Raw genomic sequence first — 16866 nt, forward strand, 5'->3', positions numbered from 1 at the left:
AAATTGATTACACCAATGGAAATGCACACTTTATTGATTTAGTACTGTCCAGACTCCTCCTATTCCTGCCTGGTTGACATTGTCTCAGTTTACTGCAAAGTGCACTCTCAGCCTCAGAGTAATGGACCGAAAAATACCAACGTCATTCATGCCATTTTTTGCTCTTTTGTAAAGTGCTCTTAATATATATTGTAGGAAAATAGTTTCATTGATTTGTTGTGGCTCAAATACTACTAACATGAGCATAGAAATTACTATGAAGTGGGCAAAACTTATAGAAAAACTCAAAAAATATCCAAAATGTAATTAATAATATGTAGGTAAGTCTGTGGAGAGTAAGTACAATTAGATTGCACTGTCCTTCTGGATCAGTAATTTTCTACATCTGTTTAGTTTTCCTACTGTTTGAAAAATGAAAAACTCAGATTCTAAAGCTGTTAAGACTCTGCAGTGAATATGTATGAAAAATTTTAGCAGTTCTGCTTCCCGTATCTCGTCCTTGCTTCTCTCTTTCTTGTGGGTTTGGTTGTGTATTTCTGTGCAGGGACCTCCTTCAGTGATGAGATGGGCCATTATTTCTTATTTTGCAGAAGCTTTTACTGTGTATTATAAATAGTCTGAGTACTTGTAAAGCACATGACTCCTGATAGGTTTAGGAAGTCAGATTTTTGTGCATAAGTCTTAACATTTCGTATATATGTCATTCACAGCTTTTTGAGGTCTTATACCAGATTTGGAATCACTGAGTAATACAATAGTAATAGCTAGGCTCTTAAACATATATTTATATTCTGAAGCCATCCAGAAAAATCTGGTAGAAAATAAATTCCTTTTTTGGTAACTATCAGAGGAAAGCTCATTCCCTAAATATTGAAAAATCTTTCAAAATTAGTTCTGCTTTTTGTCTTCTTTCATCCCCAAAGGGAATTCTCAAGTTTCTGGCAGGGAGTTTATGCAAACCAATATCTAGATTGCCAAAAGAAAGGCTCTTGTGTTTTTATTAGTGTAGTGGAAGCAGTGTGTATCCCTTTAACACTTGGTAATCCAACCTGCTTCTCTTTGCAGACCAGAGGGCAAGCTCACCGGTACGACATCAAGGACGAAGTGATGATCTCGAGCGGGATGAAAGAAGAGAAGAGCGAAGGGTGGATCGGTCTGATGATAGGAGAGATGAAAGGGCCCGGGAGAGAGAGCGAGAAAGGGAGAGGGACCGAGAAAGGGAAAGAGAAAGAGACCGGGAAAGAGAAAGGGAGAAAGAAAGAGAGTTGGAACGAGATCGTGCTCGGGAACGGGAGAGAGAGAGAGAGCGGGACAAAGACAGGGATCGCGAGCGGGACCGAGACAGGGACCATGACAGGGAAAGGGAACGAGAGAGGGAGAGGGAGAAGGAGCGGGAACGGGAGCGTGAGGAACGCGAAAGGGAGCGAGAACGAGAAAGAGATCGGGAGCGGGAACGCGAAAGGGAGAGAGGTCGAGACAGAGATAAAGAAAGAGACCGCCAAAGAGACTGGGATGACAAGGAAAAAGGAAGGGAAGACCGCAGGGATAAGAGAGAAGATATCCGAGAAGAAAGAAGCTCAAGAGATGTCCATGAGGAAAGAAAATCCAAGTGAGTGGATCTAAGCATTACTTCAGTCAAAGGAGAAAAAAAAAGGGCAGTCTTTTACTGTTGAATTCTTTAAGTTAGTAAACAGGGGAGGGTCATAAGGAAGAAAACATCCTGTTTATGCAGAGGCCTGGTCTGGAGCCATGTCTCCCCTGCATCTGCGTGGCACATACTGGTGGCCCCCAAATCGGTACTATGCTGGTGAAGTCAGTCTGATGTTTTGTTAGTGCTGAATCATGGAGCTACTCGGGAGCTAACAATGGTGGCAGACAATGTCATTTTCCCTTCCAAGTCTGCTTGCATGGTCTTGTCTCTAGTAATGCTTGCATTCTTGGAAACATAATAGAAGACTATGGTACCTTTTGAAACCTGAAAGTCAAATAGCAGCTAACTAGGTCAGGGTTTGTGACTTCATTCATCAGATTTCTGTGGAACATGCATTACCTTTTGCACTACTATATTTTCAATACCAGAAGGCTACCAGTGAAGGCCTGAACAATATCCCAGGTTCATGCGTGGTGCTTCCTTTAAGTGTGTAGCACTGATTTGGTTTTTGCTTTTTTTTGATTTAGTGCAATAAAATTCTCATTGTTACATTAGTAATGAGCAAAACAGTGTTGCCCTTGTGATTGCTTTGCTTGGAAGTAAGTGGTAGCTTTTGTGTGAGGGAACTGTGGATTCCTATAAATAATCTAATATGGATTCTCCCTCACTCCACAGGGGGATGAAGTAAGCAAGCACCTGGGTGGGGACTTAGTTTCCAGCTGGGGTCAGCTTGCTGCAAGGATCATTGCCACAGGAAAAATTGACCTTTATAGTCTTTTGTAACTTTTTGGCAAAAAGGTAGTTGCCTTAAATCTTTGAATTTTGGTTTAAGGCGTCTTACACTATGCTCAAAAAACCGATCATACTTTCAGTTTTGGAATAATAGCTTAAAAAACCACAAAACTTCCTGGCATCTTTAAATGTATTGTCTTCTGTATGAAGTGCTTAGACTTCAGGGATTGCATTGATGATAAATTCAGAGATTCCTGAAGAACTTTGATGGTACATATTTGTTCTGCAGGAAGCGTCACAGAAACGAAAGCAGTCCAAGTCCTCGTCAGTCACCCAAACGTCGCCGTGATCACTCTCCTGATAGTGATGCTTACAACAGTGGAGATGATAAAAGTAAGAGGGAGTGGGCTGTCTCTGCAGCTGGATCCAGTTTACCCTATGTCTATGGAAAATAACTTGCAATCTGAAATAGAAAAACACAGGGAAAGTTTTTTTAAGTGTCCTCCCCGTATTTTTATGAGCACTGCCATTTGTCTGAATCCTTGTTTGTCTTCTATTTTGTCACTGTGTGTTGTGTCTGTCATGTGATAGTGTCTTCCACATCTGCTGTTTAAGATGCATGTTTACCAAAATGGAAATAGCCTGTTACTGCTGCAGCAGTAGAAAAAATTTAGGAAATCTAACTGAAGTAATGGATTATATGTTTTAATTGACACTTTATTTGGCATGCAGAAGATACCAAATACTCACACTTTCTCCTTCCTAAACAATAGAAGTACATTCTTTTTCACATTTTGTAGATGAAAAGCACAGACTGCTGAGCCAGGTTGTGCGGCCACAGGAATCCCGGTCACTGAGCCCCTCTCATGTTACAGAAGAGCGGCAGAGTCGCTGGAAAGAAGAAGAGCGAAAATCGGACAGAAAAGAAAGTTCCCGGCGTTATGAAGAACCGGAGTTTAAAGAGAGGGTTTCTTCAACAGATAAGCAGAGAGAGCAACCAGATGCTTCAGAAGGCTCCCGGTCCAGGGTTCAGGAAAATCTTGGACACCGTCCCTCTGAAGAAAGAGATGCTTCTGATAGAATGCATGATGACAGCAAGAAGAAGTCTAAGGTACAGAAAAAGGCCACAAAGAAGAAGAAAGATGATGACAGTGGGGTGGAAAGGTATGCTAATGAATCGACAACTGAGGAAAGCCAGGTCTTTTCACCCAAGAAAGGTCAAAAAAGGAAAAATGTAGAGAAAAAGCGGAAGAGATCCAAGGGTGATTCTGAAGTTTCTGATGAAGAAATTGTTCCACACCATAAAAAGAAAAAAGGCCCAAGAACCCCTCCTGTAACTAAAGATGAATTGGTTGAAGCACCACCTGAGAAAGCTCTGGCAGAAGTCCCCACAAAAAGAGAAGATACAACATTTAGTGACTGGTCAGATGAAGATGTTCCTGAACGTGGTGATATTGTTGTTCCAGAAAGAAGCACTGATGATTCCCATAGAAAAAGTCACAGGACAAGGGGAGAAAAGGTGGAAGCCCCTCATGTTACTATAGAGGATGGACCACACCGTAAACCCGTGGATCAGAAGCGCAGCAGCAGCCTTGGTAGCAATCGGAGCCATGCCTCCAGCAGACTTAGATCCCCTTCCAATGAGTCAGCACATCGCAGTGGAGATGACCAGACTGGACGGAAGAGGATCCTGCACAGTAGCTCTAGAGACAGGGATAGGGACAGGGACAGAGAGAAGAAAAGCTTAGAAATCACTGAACGGAAGTCCAGAATCGATCAGTTGAAACGAGGGGAACCCAGTCGCAGCACATCTTCAGGTAAAAAGATACATTTTAGTGAGACTGACTGTCATTCTGTGTACAAATCCCAGATCATTCTTGCATGGCTCTAATTAGTGTGACAGGAGAGGGAGATGCCATTCACTGTAAAAGTGAATGAATTAAGAGTTCTGCAAGTGTTACCACACTTGAGAGGCTGATCCTCAGCGGGCAGGATTACCATTTTGTTTATACCAAAACATCGACTCAGATTCAGTTCATTCTGTCTGGGGAATAAAGTAATTTGTAGGACAAAAAACCTCATGGAAAGAGAAAATGCTTGTGCTAACAGAACACTGAGGTGGTTTTATCATCTAAATTATGTGCTTAAATTCATTATTAGCATTATCTTTTATATGGAAATTCCTGAAATTATGCAAAATTAGGTAAATCTGTCGTGGTTCTTGTTAGGCATACTTTCAATGCACATGGAAATCATCTTTGTCTCAAATCAAAATAATGACAGTTGACTTGTTTTATTTGAGCACTTCATGTATAAAAAAATAGGTAAAATATTTTAAAATTTAAACAGCATCACTAGGGAAATATCTTCCTCCTAAAGCATTTCTACTCTCTGTTCTCCTCCTGGTTACATGCCTGAAATTATTTTTCTGAATTCATCATTTGCTAACTAAGGCATTCTTAGCTTTTAGAAAACGTGTTTTGAAAACTATGAACTTTGAGGTGATTCTTTTTTTTTCCCTTGCCTAAATTTCTGAGTTAAGATTGTGTACCTTCAGTTTGGCTTCTGTCATAGTAAAAAGTAGCCACTGCAATTCTTTTTTGGAACTGGGAGAAGTTACCTCATGTTTAAGTGATTCTAAATCTATAGGGAGTTTGAAAGCATTATTTGTTTGAAGATGATGCTTTTGAGAAATATACTTTCATACTTGAATATTTAAAATGTTTTGGGTAGTAAAATTACATTTATGTGTCATAGTCATGCTTATATTTAAAATATTTTAAATATTTTATCCAGATCGTCAAGATTCAAGAAGCCACAGTTCAAGAAGAAGTTCTCCTGAATCAGATCGTCAGGTCCATTCCAGATCTGGGTCCTTTGATAGCAGGGAAAGGCTTCAGGACCGAGATCGACATGACCACGATCGAGAACGAGAGAGAGACAGGAGAGAGGGAAGACAGAGAGACTGGGACCGAGATGTTGACAAAGACTGGCCAAGGAGCCGGGAACGAGAGAGACTCAGAGAGCGGGAGAGGGATAGGGAGAAAAGACGGGAGCTGGAGAGAGAGAGAGACAGACAACTACCTGATACTGCTGAAAGAGAGAGAGAGAGAACTCTTGACATCTCTTCTCAAAAGGAATCAACAAAGCATAGTGAAACAAAACTGGACAGAGATCATGAAAAGGAGTTTGATGGAGTTTGTCGGGATTCAGCAGCTTCAGAGAAGGAAAAAACAGACAAGGATTTAGGACCTTTACAAGGTTTTGAAGATGGAAATGAGGCCGAAAAGGTAGAGAGTTTAGAAGGTGAGATATTCTGGGAAAGAACCCAGGCTGACAAATATTTTATTCTTTCTCTGTTAGCATTGTACTGAACTGAGCTATATCAGAATAATTTTCTACTCAAAGTTTTGTTGGCTCCAGCTTCTCTACTGTGGAAGCAGACACAATAAGAGAAATCTGATGAGCATCTTCCATAGTGTTTGTTGTTAGTGTTGTCTGTTAATTTCTATAGAAGTCTTGAGGAAAAGAAGCATAAGTTATCTAAGATATAATTTCACCAAGGTGTAATATTTCTGAATAGGCAGTTTGCTAAAGGATAACACGAACATTTGATTGCCTGGTTATCTCATTGTAAGATCTATTTCTTATTTTGGAAGCGATAGGTAATGAGTGAAGGGAAAAAAAAAAGTGTTGACTTGGAACTGTTCTTTGGGGCTTTTTTCTGCAGAACCCTATTATCATAGAAATGGTTGTCTGATTAGTAGGTGAGACATATGTATGGCGTGGCACAACAGTCCAAAAATAGCTTTCATGAGGTAAATGTGGCTTCAGTTTGCTGGCCCTACTGATACTGGGGAAGATGAGCTTAGGATTGACAAATAAAGTAAGTAAGGGGCAAACAATTGACAGACTTTAAGTGTTTGTCACATGGATTAGAAACTTGAGCTTTGCGTGGATAGGAAGTTGGGAAGTACTTCTAACCCATATCAACAAGAAATAAATGAGTCTAAACCCAGAGTAACTGGTATATGGTATGGTTATGCTAATTGTGTTTGCATTCTTAATAAGAATTATCTGTAGTGTTAATTTTTAATTTGGGCAGTTAAATGCTGTCTCAAGAGGATGATGAGAAATATTTGTTACTTGTGTCCCCTTTATGCTTACTCACAAAGTGGTCATTAGGGTTGACCAGTACAATAGAGAAAATTCCATTTATGGAGATTATCTGTGAAGTGGAAGCACTTGACAAAGATCAGTGAGCCTCAAAAGATCTGCTCTGTCTTGCTATAATAGACAGATCAACTATTTTTAAGCTAGACAAAAGGAGTGGTACATGGGTAAATCTGAGAGTACAGTGTGGTAGCTTCAGAAAAGAGATAATGAAAGGCTATTCTTAGATACATTACCTGTTTCCAAGAGGGCACCTGTAACTAAACAGGCTGTGGATGTTAAATGTGTTCTTAGGTTCAGCCTTTCAGCAGACTTCTGAGTATTTTAGTGTGTATTCTTTTGTCTGTTTTTCAGAGATTGTGTTCTAAATTCTCTGAAAATTATCATCTCTGGGAAGTTATGGTATATTTAGGATTTTTTTTTTTTAGAAAAATATCTCTTGTAAAATATGAGATGGCATTCTATTTTATTAAAGCATGCTACATATAGCATGTTTATGATTTTCTAAGGTTTAGTGTATTTCATTGTCTTTCATTAGTTTGTAACTCCTGTTTACATCGTTCCTTTTAGCTGAGTAGTGTGTTGAGTGTTTAACGCAGAATTATTATGAAAGGATATCTCCACAAAAGAGTGGTAAAAGTAATGATAGGATTATAGTCCAGAAATTATCAAACTTTGACTCAAAGTTAAAATTTTTATGTATTTTACAATTATGAATTATTATTTTTCATTGCTTAATACACCAAATTTTTTAATGGGTCCAAACAGGTAGTACTGGTGAGCTGGTGTATCTGGTAGATCGGTGTGGATGCAGAAGGTGGATCATACAGGCAGTGAATATTTCAAGTTGTAAGACACAAATTGAAATCTGGTGCAGAACACCTTACTTTCCTTTCTAAAAAGGAAAATCTTGTTAGAAAACTAAATACAATTTCCAAGTCTGATAATGTTAAGGAGGTATCTGGTATTTACTTGGATGAATTACTGTAGTATATATTCTAACAAAATGCGTCAGGATATAATAAAATTATTGTAATGTTTTGAAGCTTAGGAGTGGGCTCTAGGAGTGGGCTTAAATAATGAATAAGATGCTATATGCTTCCTCCAAACCATTACCAGGTGGTCTGAGTAGTTAATTTATGTTCTGCTAGCATGTATTTTATTTGCTTTTTTCATGCTGATTTTTAGGTTAATTGAGGTGATTTTATTTTTTTCTTCTCCCTCTGTAGCTTTTATGAAGGCAAGCCAAAAAAAAGTGAGGGGGGGAACTTAAAATGGAAGCAGGTTTTCCCTTCTGGCTAAGGGAGCTGGAAGATATTAGAATAGTAATCCACAGGGGAGGATCCTCGTAATTTCTGTCCAGTTTGTGTGACACAACTCATTGCCAGTACCATGGTGCAGAACCATAGGAAAGCCTGAGTTTAGAACAATAGGATTTTTGAATGCTCGAATCAGATCTTTCAGTCTTGGAGGTGACAGAATTCCTTCAGATGTTCCTTTCGTGAAAGGCAAAATACAGTGTTTGAGTGTCTTGTGTTCACAAGTCTTAAGGAAGGTTTCCATGTACAGCACTGGTATCTGTAATACGCATATACTGTCTGGATGGATGGGAGGGTAACAACAACTAGAGGAAGTTGACATGGCTTAAAAGCTCTTTTTGTGACTGCCGCAAAGAGTCTAAAAACTCTGCATGGTTTTTTCATTCAGGATATCTATTACCTTTTTGTAAAAGTTTGGAGTTTTGTTACTTCTCCTTGAGCCTTGGGACTGAATCTTGAATTTAGATTAATGTGCAAAAGCACCTGAAAGACTTTGTGGCACTAACTTAGATTTGTATTATAAATTACGTGTCAGATACCAGATAATCAACATGTTTCTTGTGAATATGGCCATCTGTGTGCAGTTTGACTAGTACTGCACCAAAAAAAAAATGACTGATGTACGTAAAATTCAAACTGCCACATTGTGTATGGGAGAAATAACTTCTGTGAGTTAATGCCTGGTTTTATGTTGAATATACTTGTCCCTAAAAGCTAACAGTTTAGTTTACTAAACCTTTTTTGTCTTCAGGCATCTTAAAGTGTGTTTAGAAAACCAATATGATTGCTTTAAAGTGACAGTATGTATCTGTCTCTGTAGGAGGAGAGGATGAAACAAAGACTAATGATGTACAGTCACTGGGTTCTGGTGCTGGAGAATACGAGCCAATCAGTGATGATGAACTGGATGAAATTCTGGCAGGTGATGCTGAAAAGCGTGAGGATCAACAGGAGGATGAGAAGATGCCTGGTAAAAGTATATCAACCCCCCTTTATGATTATTTGAATATAAAGAATAGATCAGTTTGTATGTAATGCTGTTGTGGTGTTGACAGTATTTCTGAATTAGGAGTAAAGTTTATGATCAGATTCTGTCTGTGCTTCAGTGTTTTCCAAATGGATTGGGAAGCATGGGATCTTTTAATTGTCTTAAGTTCAGTTGGGTAATCTAGGCTGTATGATCAGTGTTTGTATTTTCTCTGATAAATGTACTAGAGAAACACAATAAATAGTATATCTTTCTTTTGAAAAAAAAAAAAAAAATCCAGCATCCAGAGTTGAAATAGTAACTAGTTTTTTAAGCATTTAATTTCAGTCTGTTTTAGCATGTTTAGTTGTACTGTAACTTTTGTGAATGTGTCAATGATATGTCCAAATCTGCAGGCTAAGCAGGCTCTGAGCAGCCTTTCGCACAGGGATTACAATAAAAATTAAACAGATGTTAGTGGTAGTTTGTTTGGTTTGGTTTTTTAATCCACGAAGCTTTATATTTTTATGCTCCTTTTTTCCACCTAAGTGAGTTTTGGCATTTTTACTTTCAGAGTCCAAGAGAACTAAGACAATGTTCATCCAATATATATTTGTTTTAGGAGGCAGTGATGTACACAGCATATGAAATTAATCAAATGTGATAACTTATTCTCTGTCAATGTCTTTGCAGATCCAGTGGATGTTATAGATGTAGATTGGTCCAGTCTTATGCCAAAGCAGCCAAAAGAACCACGTGAGCCTGGAGCTGCTCTCTTAAAATTTACACCAGGTGCTGTTATGTTGAGAGTTGGCATTTCCAAGCGATTGGCAGGACCAGAGCTCTTCACCAAAATAAAAGAGACTTGCCAGAGAGTGTTAGAAAAACCTAAAGGTAATTTCTGCAGGGATTAAACTGTCTTTTGTGCTTAGTGAAAAAGTCCTAATGAAACGTGCATTAGTTCATTATTTTAGGTTTCAGAGACTATAGAAAGTGTATAATGAGTATTGTGTGAAAATTATGGGATGTAATACAGCAGCATGTCAGTCAAATTAGTGTTTTCATTCCAGCAGTGATGAGGAAGTCTAGACTAATAACCAAAACAAAAAAATTTTATCTTAGCAGAATATTCTTTTTGTGAGACCATTCATGCTTTCCAGCCCAAAGTGTATCAGCAGTGTTTTAGAGAGCTAAATATCTTTTTCAGTGAACCAGTAGTAATGTCGCAAAAAAGAGATAAGATTTCTTATTTTCTCTTAAGGTCTACTGCCCGTCATCTTATTTTTATTCTGAGGATCCTCTCTAGAATTCATAGATAGGGGTTTTGGGGTCAGAATGAAGGCACTAAGTGAAATTTTTGTATTATACCTCTGCTAGAAGTGGGAAGTTCAATACACAGGTTTGGAATTTGGACAAAGTGTGTCGTAAGACATGCATAATAGATGGGATGGGCATGAACTGTATCAGTGCTGTTTACTGCAGTGCTGTAGTGTAAGCAGGGCTTTTGCATGAGAAAGATTATTGATTTTTCTCTTTGCATCACAGGAAACAATTGAGCTGCTTGCAACAAATTGCATGGTAGAATGGTTGTTTTAGGACTATGAAATATTTGCTTTCTCTAAGATCTCGGTGCAAATTATTGCATGATTTAAATGTTAGAAAATTATGTCTTATAAATAATGGTATCTATGGAGCTCATGTTCTTTTTGGTTTTTTTACTCTGTGTATTCTAATTCTTTATTTGAAACAATACTTTTCAATTCTTTACATTATTCTTCATGCAGTTGTCTTGTTAACCTCACAGTCTCAGATAAGTGGGAAAAAAAAAAACCTAATCCAAAACTTCTCCTAGTCCTGCTAATCTCCATCAATGTCACTGCTTGTTTGAGCCATTTGAGTTGTATAACTATTAATCCTGGGCTGTTGCTAGTGCTTCTACTTTCTTTTTCCTCAAGTCAATAAATATTGAGTCTTCCTGAGGATACAAACTGATATAATAAAGGTATGACTATGTCTCTTTCCCTGTAAGCTTTAATTTTGCTATATAATTGAATGCTTTTTACCAGGGATTCCTTGCACTGCACTGCAGAATCACTGTACCTGGCTGTTTAAAATGATACCCGAAATAATCTCAGCGATCCTTGCATGCTTCCCTAGAAATAAACAAAGTCCTTAGTGATAATAGGAGGCTCTCCAGCACTGCCTCTGGACTGTCCTAAGTGTACTCAAATTCAGCAGAACTTTGTTCTGGAGAGGAAGGGGGATTTGAAGTACCTCTGTTGATGCCCCTTTGGTGTGTGCGCAGTCTCGTGCATTGAAGTTGCTACACGTGGAACTGCCAGCAGGCTTTCAATGTATGCACTTCTTCTGTAACCTACCAGGTCAATGTTCTTGGTGTAGTGATTCCACAGCCACAGCACATGTATTCTAAAGGAAGGCACAAATATGATGCCCTAAAAAGTGAATTAATTCAAGCTAGATATGTTCAGCATGTGTTACAGTGAAAACACAGCATTTTCACTTTGGACTTCTTCGTGGTGGTATAATTTGTTTCCCTGTCTTATTCCTGAGTTTGCTGTTCCCATCTTTGTTCTTGTTGAGGATGAAAAGTTTATGGTAATACTCTGAAATGCAGAAAGAAAGGAAATGATAGGTTGTTTAGGGGTGGGGTTTTTTAATTATTTTTTCTTTGGAAACAAAAATCTGTAGCACATGATGGAACTGAGATTTGTAGCTGACTTGTCCTCTATCTATTATATTCAATTGTTTCCTCTAAGGATATGGACAGGCTTACTTGCCAGATACGCTCAGCAAGCATCTGGCACCCAGGAAGACTCTGCAAGCTGTCCGTGTTACCTTTGAAGTGACCTTTTTATGTCTTGTCACTTATTTCCATTTTTTGATGGACCATTGAGGTTGTCTTGATGATTTCAGTGCAATTCTCTTTAACCTGCCCTTCGTTGCATGTAACTTTTTTGTTTCTTTTCACCTTGTTTAGAAAGTAGTCTTACTGAGCTTCATCCAAATTCTGAGTAGTTTAAAACTGCATCTTTGTCCTCTTCTGTATGTATACTGCCAAACTGCTGTAGCAGTTAGATGCTATATTTTTCCCAGGTTTCTTGGCATCTCTGGTGCAGTGTTAAATTCCCTGCTGAACACCCAGTTACTATATAGAAGCAGCTGGATTGGACTTAGCCACATACCTTTTTTTTTCTTTCTATTATATCGTAATCTTCCTATTTATTGTAAAAGGGTTATAAATCAGTGAGCTGTGGTCCAGCCACTCTTTTTGGGTTTGTCTGTGTTTCATAGAAACAGACTTGTTGCAGAACAAGATTCTCCTCAGGATCCACCTCTTGTAGAAGCGTTCGATCTGCTCACTGTTTCTCCTGGTAAATGTGCTGAGGGGCTGTCACTTTGAGTATTGTTAACAAATGCATTAGGTGAGCTGGTAGGAAGGGGTAGTTCGTTAGCATCTGTTGACTTGTTCTCTAGTTTCATCCACCACATATAAAAGAATTATTCTAGATAGTTCTATTTCACTCCTGTTTAGCCATACAGACCCTGTGTTGATACTGGTACAGTTATCTGATGTCTTGCAGAGAAGTGAAAATTAGACTACTTTATGATTAATGCAAGTGGTAAACACCTTTCTTCCATCACACAGGTCTGACCATAAATCATACCCTATCTTCTGTCCGGACCTGTCACTTGATTTTTAGGCTTCTCAGTGATGGCTGTCTCAAAATTGCTTCCCAGTGCTGAAGCTAAATAGAAGAATACCCATCCTTCCCTTTGAATGGCAAAGGATTTGTTAATGCTGTTTTATAATCTCTAACATCCTTTTTTTTCCAAACCTCGCTATGTTTTAGAAGGCAGAAATACAAATAGTAAAATTGTAAGGAATTTCATATAACTGTATATTGCTGTTCAAAAATACCATGTATATGTTAATCTGTGCAACTATGAATTCTTTCTAGATGCAGAAAACCTTTTTGAGCATGAACTGGGGGCATTGAACATGGCTGCGCTTCGACGAAAAGAAGAGAGAGCCGGTCTTCTCAGTAACCTGGGTCCTTGCTGTAAAGCACTGTGCTTTCGGAGGGATTCTGCAATTCGGAAGCAGCTAATGAAGAACGAAAAGGCAAGTACTTTGCTTACAGTGCTTGGTCAAAGTGTGGATACCACTAAGCAGAGCATTTCTCTTGGGAGATAATTTTTGTGTTTGTTGTTCTGAAGTAGACCTAGTCCTATAAATAATTAAGAGACTGTTATTTAGAGAGGTTTTAGGGTGTTTATTTTTTGCTTAAAATGAGAGATTAAGTATGAGACTAGAGGTAAGTTCTGTTTCTTCTCATTTGGGGATTTAAATTCTGGAGATACATTTTCTATATCTAGAGAATGCATAATAAAAGTAACTGGGTAAAATACAATTTCAAAGGCAATTGTTGAATAATTCTCCTACTTAAGATTCTGTATACTTTTATAAGAATTTTAAGAATTCAAGTTAAAATTGAAAGAAAAACTACTTTAGCCATATTTGCTACTGCAGTGGAATTTATGATCTTTCATGCTAATAGAAAAATCATTAATTCTCAAAGTCTTTTCTAGTGGATATGTATGATTAAACCTCTAATTACTGAGAGTACTTGAGAGTAATTTCTCAGTTTGCATGTTAAAAGCCATTGTTTTCAGTTCTTTCTTTTTTTATTTTTCATTTTTCATTTCAACAGGGTGCAACAAAACAAACTTACACAAATTCTGCAGCAATGGACAGTGACTTGTTACGGTTAAGTCTACGGTTATTCAAACGGAAAACTGTCTGCCAGGTTCCTGGGCAGGAAAAGACAGAGGACAGTAAAATTCCACAGCCAGCTATCCAGCAAGAAGTGTGTGTGACTTGAGCAAATGACTGCAGTGGCACTTACCAGTTGATTTCTCACTACGAGTGTTGGTGTTGCTGTTTAGAACTGGTTGGTTGGAAAGTGACTGTAGAAGATAGAAGAAAATACTCCATTTGTACACAGATAAGAATCATTGGCTTTGGATGCCAGTAGGAGGAGTAAAAAATAAAGACTTGTGTGTGAAGGTCTCTGCAACTTTTATAATAGTGAATCTTACACTGTAACATAAACCTGTTTTATGGTGCATCAAGTGTAATAATGTGAAGATGTCTGGGTTTAGCAGTTTATAACACCACTTGATATTAAACTGAAGAAAACTAACTGGGTATCTTTTTCCTTATTATGAGTGGGTTTTCCTGCTACCACCTTGGTCCCTCAGTACGTCTGGAATTTCTTAAGTAGCTTCTTTCCTAGGAGTCTGTCTGTCTTCACTTTCCAAATCCCTTTCTTGTCACAGTAGCCTCTGGTATGGATTTGGGCCAAACTCTAGCTCTTTTCCATCTTTAACATAGGTTTCCTTTACTGTCATTTCTGGACACAAAAATGTAGTCTAGTCAGTTAAGGCTCCCCTTCTTGTTGATGAAAAAAGAAAGTATAAAACCCAAAAAACTTTAGGAAATGATTTAGGACCAGTTTTAGGTGCCTATATTTAGCAGACTAACTGCATTCTGGAAATGCTGGTGGCTTACAAAAAGAACTAACACATGCATTTTGAAAAACAGCTGAAGGATAACGTAGTCATCGGTCACAGCCAGCACGGCTTTGAGGGAAAAGTCCTGCTTATCCAACCCGATTTCTTTCTATGACAAGGTAACCCACCAAGTTGATCGAGGGTAGTCAGTGGATGTAATCTTTTTGGATTTCAGTAAAGCTTTTGATACTCAGAATCTCTGACAGGATCCTTCTGGACAAAATGTCCAGCCCACAGCTGGATAAACACATCATGTGGTGAGTGAGTAATTGGCTCACGGATCAAGCACAGAGGGTAACAGTGAATGGGGTTACATCAGACTGGTGACCTGTTACTAGTGGGGTTCCACAGGGCTGCATCTTAGACCCTGTGCTCTTCAACATCTTCATAAATTACTTGGATGCAAGACTGGAAGGGATACTAAGCAAGTTTGCAGATGCTACTAAATTGCGAGGAGCTGTTGAGTCTCTGGAGGGCATAGAGTCTCTGCAGAGAGACCTTGACAAATAAGAGGGCTGGACAGTCACCAACCATATGAAGTTTAACAAAGGAAAGTTCTGGATTCTGCACCTGGGGTGGGTCAACCCTCTATGTATGTACAGGCTGGGGAACAAGAGGGTGGAGAGCAGTGCTGTGGAAAGGGATTTGGGGGTCCTGGTTGATGGCTAGTTGAATATGAGTCAGCAGTGCCCTGGCAGCCTGGAGGGCCAACCATGTCCTGGGGGGCATCAGGCAAAGCATCGCCAGCCGGTCGAGGGAGGGGATTGTCCCGCTCTGCTCTGCACTGGAGCAGTCTCACTTTGAGTCCTTTGTGCAGTTTTGGGCACCACAATATAAGAAAGATACTAAGCTCTTAGTGTTCAAAGGAGGGCAACAAAGATGGTGAAGGGCCTTAAGAGGAAACCGTATGAGGAGTGGCTGAGGGCACTTGGTCTGTTCAGCCTGGAGAAGAGGAGATTGCGGGGAGACCTCATTGCAGTTACAACTTCCTCATGAGGGGAAGCACAGGGGAGGCACTGTGACTAGTGACAGGAATGATGGAACAGCCTGAAGCTGAGTCAGGGAAAGTTTAGGTTGGATGTTAGGAAAAAAGTTCCTTACCCAGAGAGTTATCAGGCACTGGAACAGGCTCCCCAGGGAAGTGGTCACAGCACCAAGCATGTCTGAATTCAAGAAGCATTTGGACAACATTCTGAGGCACATGGTGTGATACTTGGGGGTCCTGTGCAGGGTTAGAAGTTGAACTTCAGTGATCCCTGTGCATCCCTTCCAGCTTGGGATATTCTGTGGTTGTATCATATATTTTACATTCTGTTAATTTTCAGGGCAGATCAATCCCATGCAGCAACTGGGGTGTGTTTTACAGTTGATGAGTTTCAGGAGGCTTTGGATGTAAAGGCAGTGACCAATGATGTTTTTGCCCATTTCATGGGCCTGATTAGAGACTCATCAAGCCTTGGCTCAATTTTGTAAGAATTGTTTTCAGTTTGAGAAGTTAATATCTTGTGTGGGATCTTTGGATTATACCAGTAGAGTGTGTTTAGGTAGTCTATGGAGTCCTCCATGTGAAACTGAGACTTCTAAAACTTCAGACTATGTCTCTGTATGCACCTCTATACTTTTCCTGCATTTAAACCTGAACTGTTGCTTTGAATTCTGTTCATAGAGGATGAGAAAAAAAATCCATAGTTATGCCTTGATATTGGCTTGCTGCAAAGCAACTTGCTTTTGTTTTTCTCATTCAGGTTGAAAATGAGTTATGAACCACTAAGTTTTTTGACAGTTGGTTTATATTAGTTTTTTTAACCTTTTTGTTCACTTGGAACCAGCATGTTGAAGTGGGATGCTGAGTGTGCTGTTGAACAGCAGGTCTGTCTCACATCTCTTGTGATTACTGACAGTTGTACTGGCTTCAAGCAAAGGCCTAACTATGAATAGCAATTCACTTCAAATACAAAGATTTCTTATTATAATGCTTTCTGTAACACCTAGTACATAAATGTTCAGTAAAACGGTTAAAGAATTGTTAAAGAAGATCTGAGAGGGGTTTTATTTCTATTTTTGTAAGAACCCACACTCCAGTATATAGTACTCATGTAAAATATAAATTACATAAAAAATCTACCATTTGTTTGATTCTTATTAAACTATATGATTTGGACAAAACTTTATCTTCTGGTTTTTGCTTGCTGGACATTTTTAACCTGCTAATGATTATTTTTAATGTCATTGGTAGTTTCATATATGCTTATAAAAAAAATAGTGTGTCTTAAACACACTAGTACCTGAGCAAGAGTTAACAAACCAATTCTATTCAACATTTGAATGCATTCTCACCTGTTTTATAGCTACAGTAATGCTACCTTTAAGCTGAAAGTATTAGATCATTGCCACCAATTATGTTAAGGCCTATTTTAATCTCTGTCTCT

At 38.8% G+C, this 16866-nt stretch overlaps 1 protein-coding gene across 5 annotated transcripts in view; it reads left to right on the forward strand.

Moving 5' to 3' along the window:
* Positions 1 to 14067, forward strand: part of ZC3H13 (zinc finger CCCH-type containing 13) — a 47366-nt gene extending 33299 nt beyond the window's left edge. For 4 of the 5 annotated variants that reach the window (XM_051778667.1, XM_051778669.1, XM_051778670.1 and 1 more), the window contains 8 exons: positions 1066 to 1609; positions 2673 to 2776; positions 3184 to 4200; positions 5180 to 5689; positions 8696 to 8851; positions 9536 to 9736; positions 12823 to 12986; positions 13576 to 14067. In XM_051778667.1, the coding sequence (XP_051634627.1) occupies positions 1066 to 1609; positions 2673 to 2776; positions 3184 to 4200; positions 5180 to 5689; positions 8696 to 8851; positions 9536 to 9736; positions 12823 to 12986; positions 13576 to 13746 (2867 nt within the window). In that variant the 3' untranslated portion in view covers positions 13747 to 14067. The remainder of the gene's footprint in view (positions 1 to 1065; positions 1610 to 2672; positions 2777 to 3183; positions 4201 to 5179; positions 5690 to 8695; positions 8852 to 9535; positions 9737 to 12822; positions 12987 to 13575) is intronic. The other variant, XM_051778668.1, reaches the window with a different exon arrangement.
* Positions 14068 to 16866: the final 2799 nt, after the last annotated feature.

The sequence above is a fragment of the Manacus candei genome, unplaced genomic scaffold (genome assembly GCF_025592945.1).
Source record: "Manacus candei isolate 608988 ecotype Guabito, Panama unplaced genomic scaffold, ASM2559294v1 h1tg000014l, whole genome shotgun sequence".
NCBI classification, from domain to species: Eukaryota; Metazoa; Chordata; class Aves; order Passeriformes; family Pipridae; genus Manacus; species Manacus candei.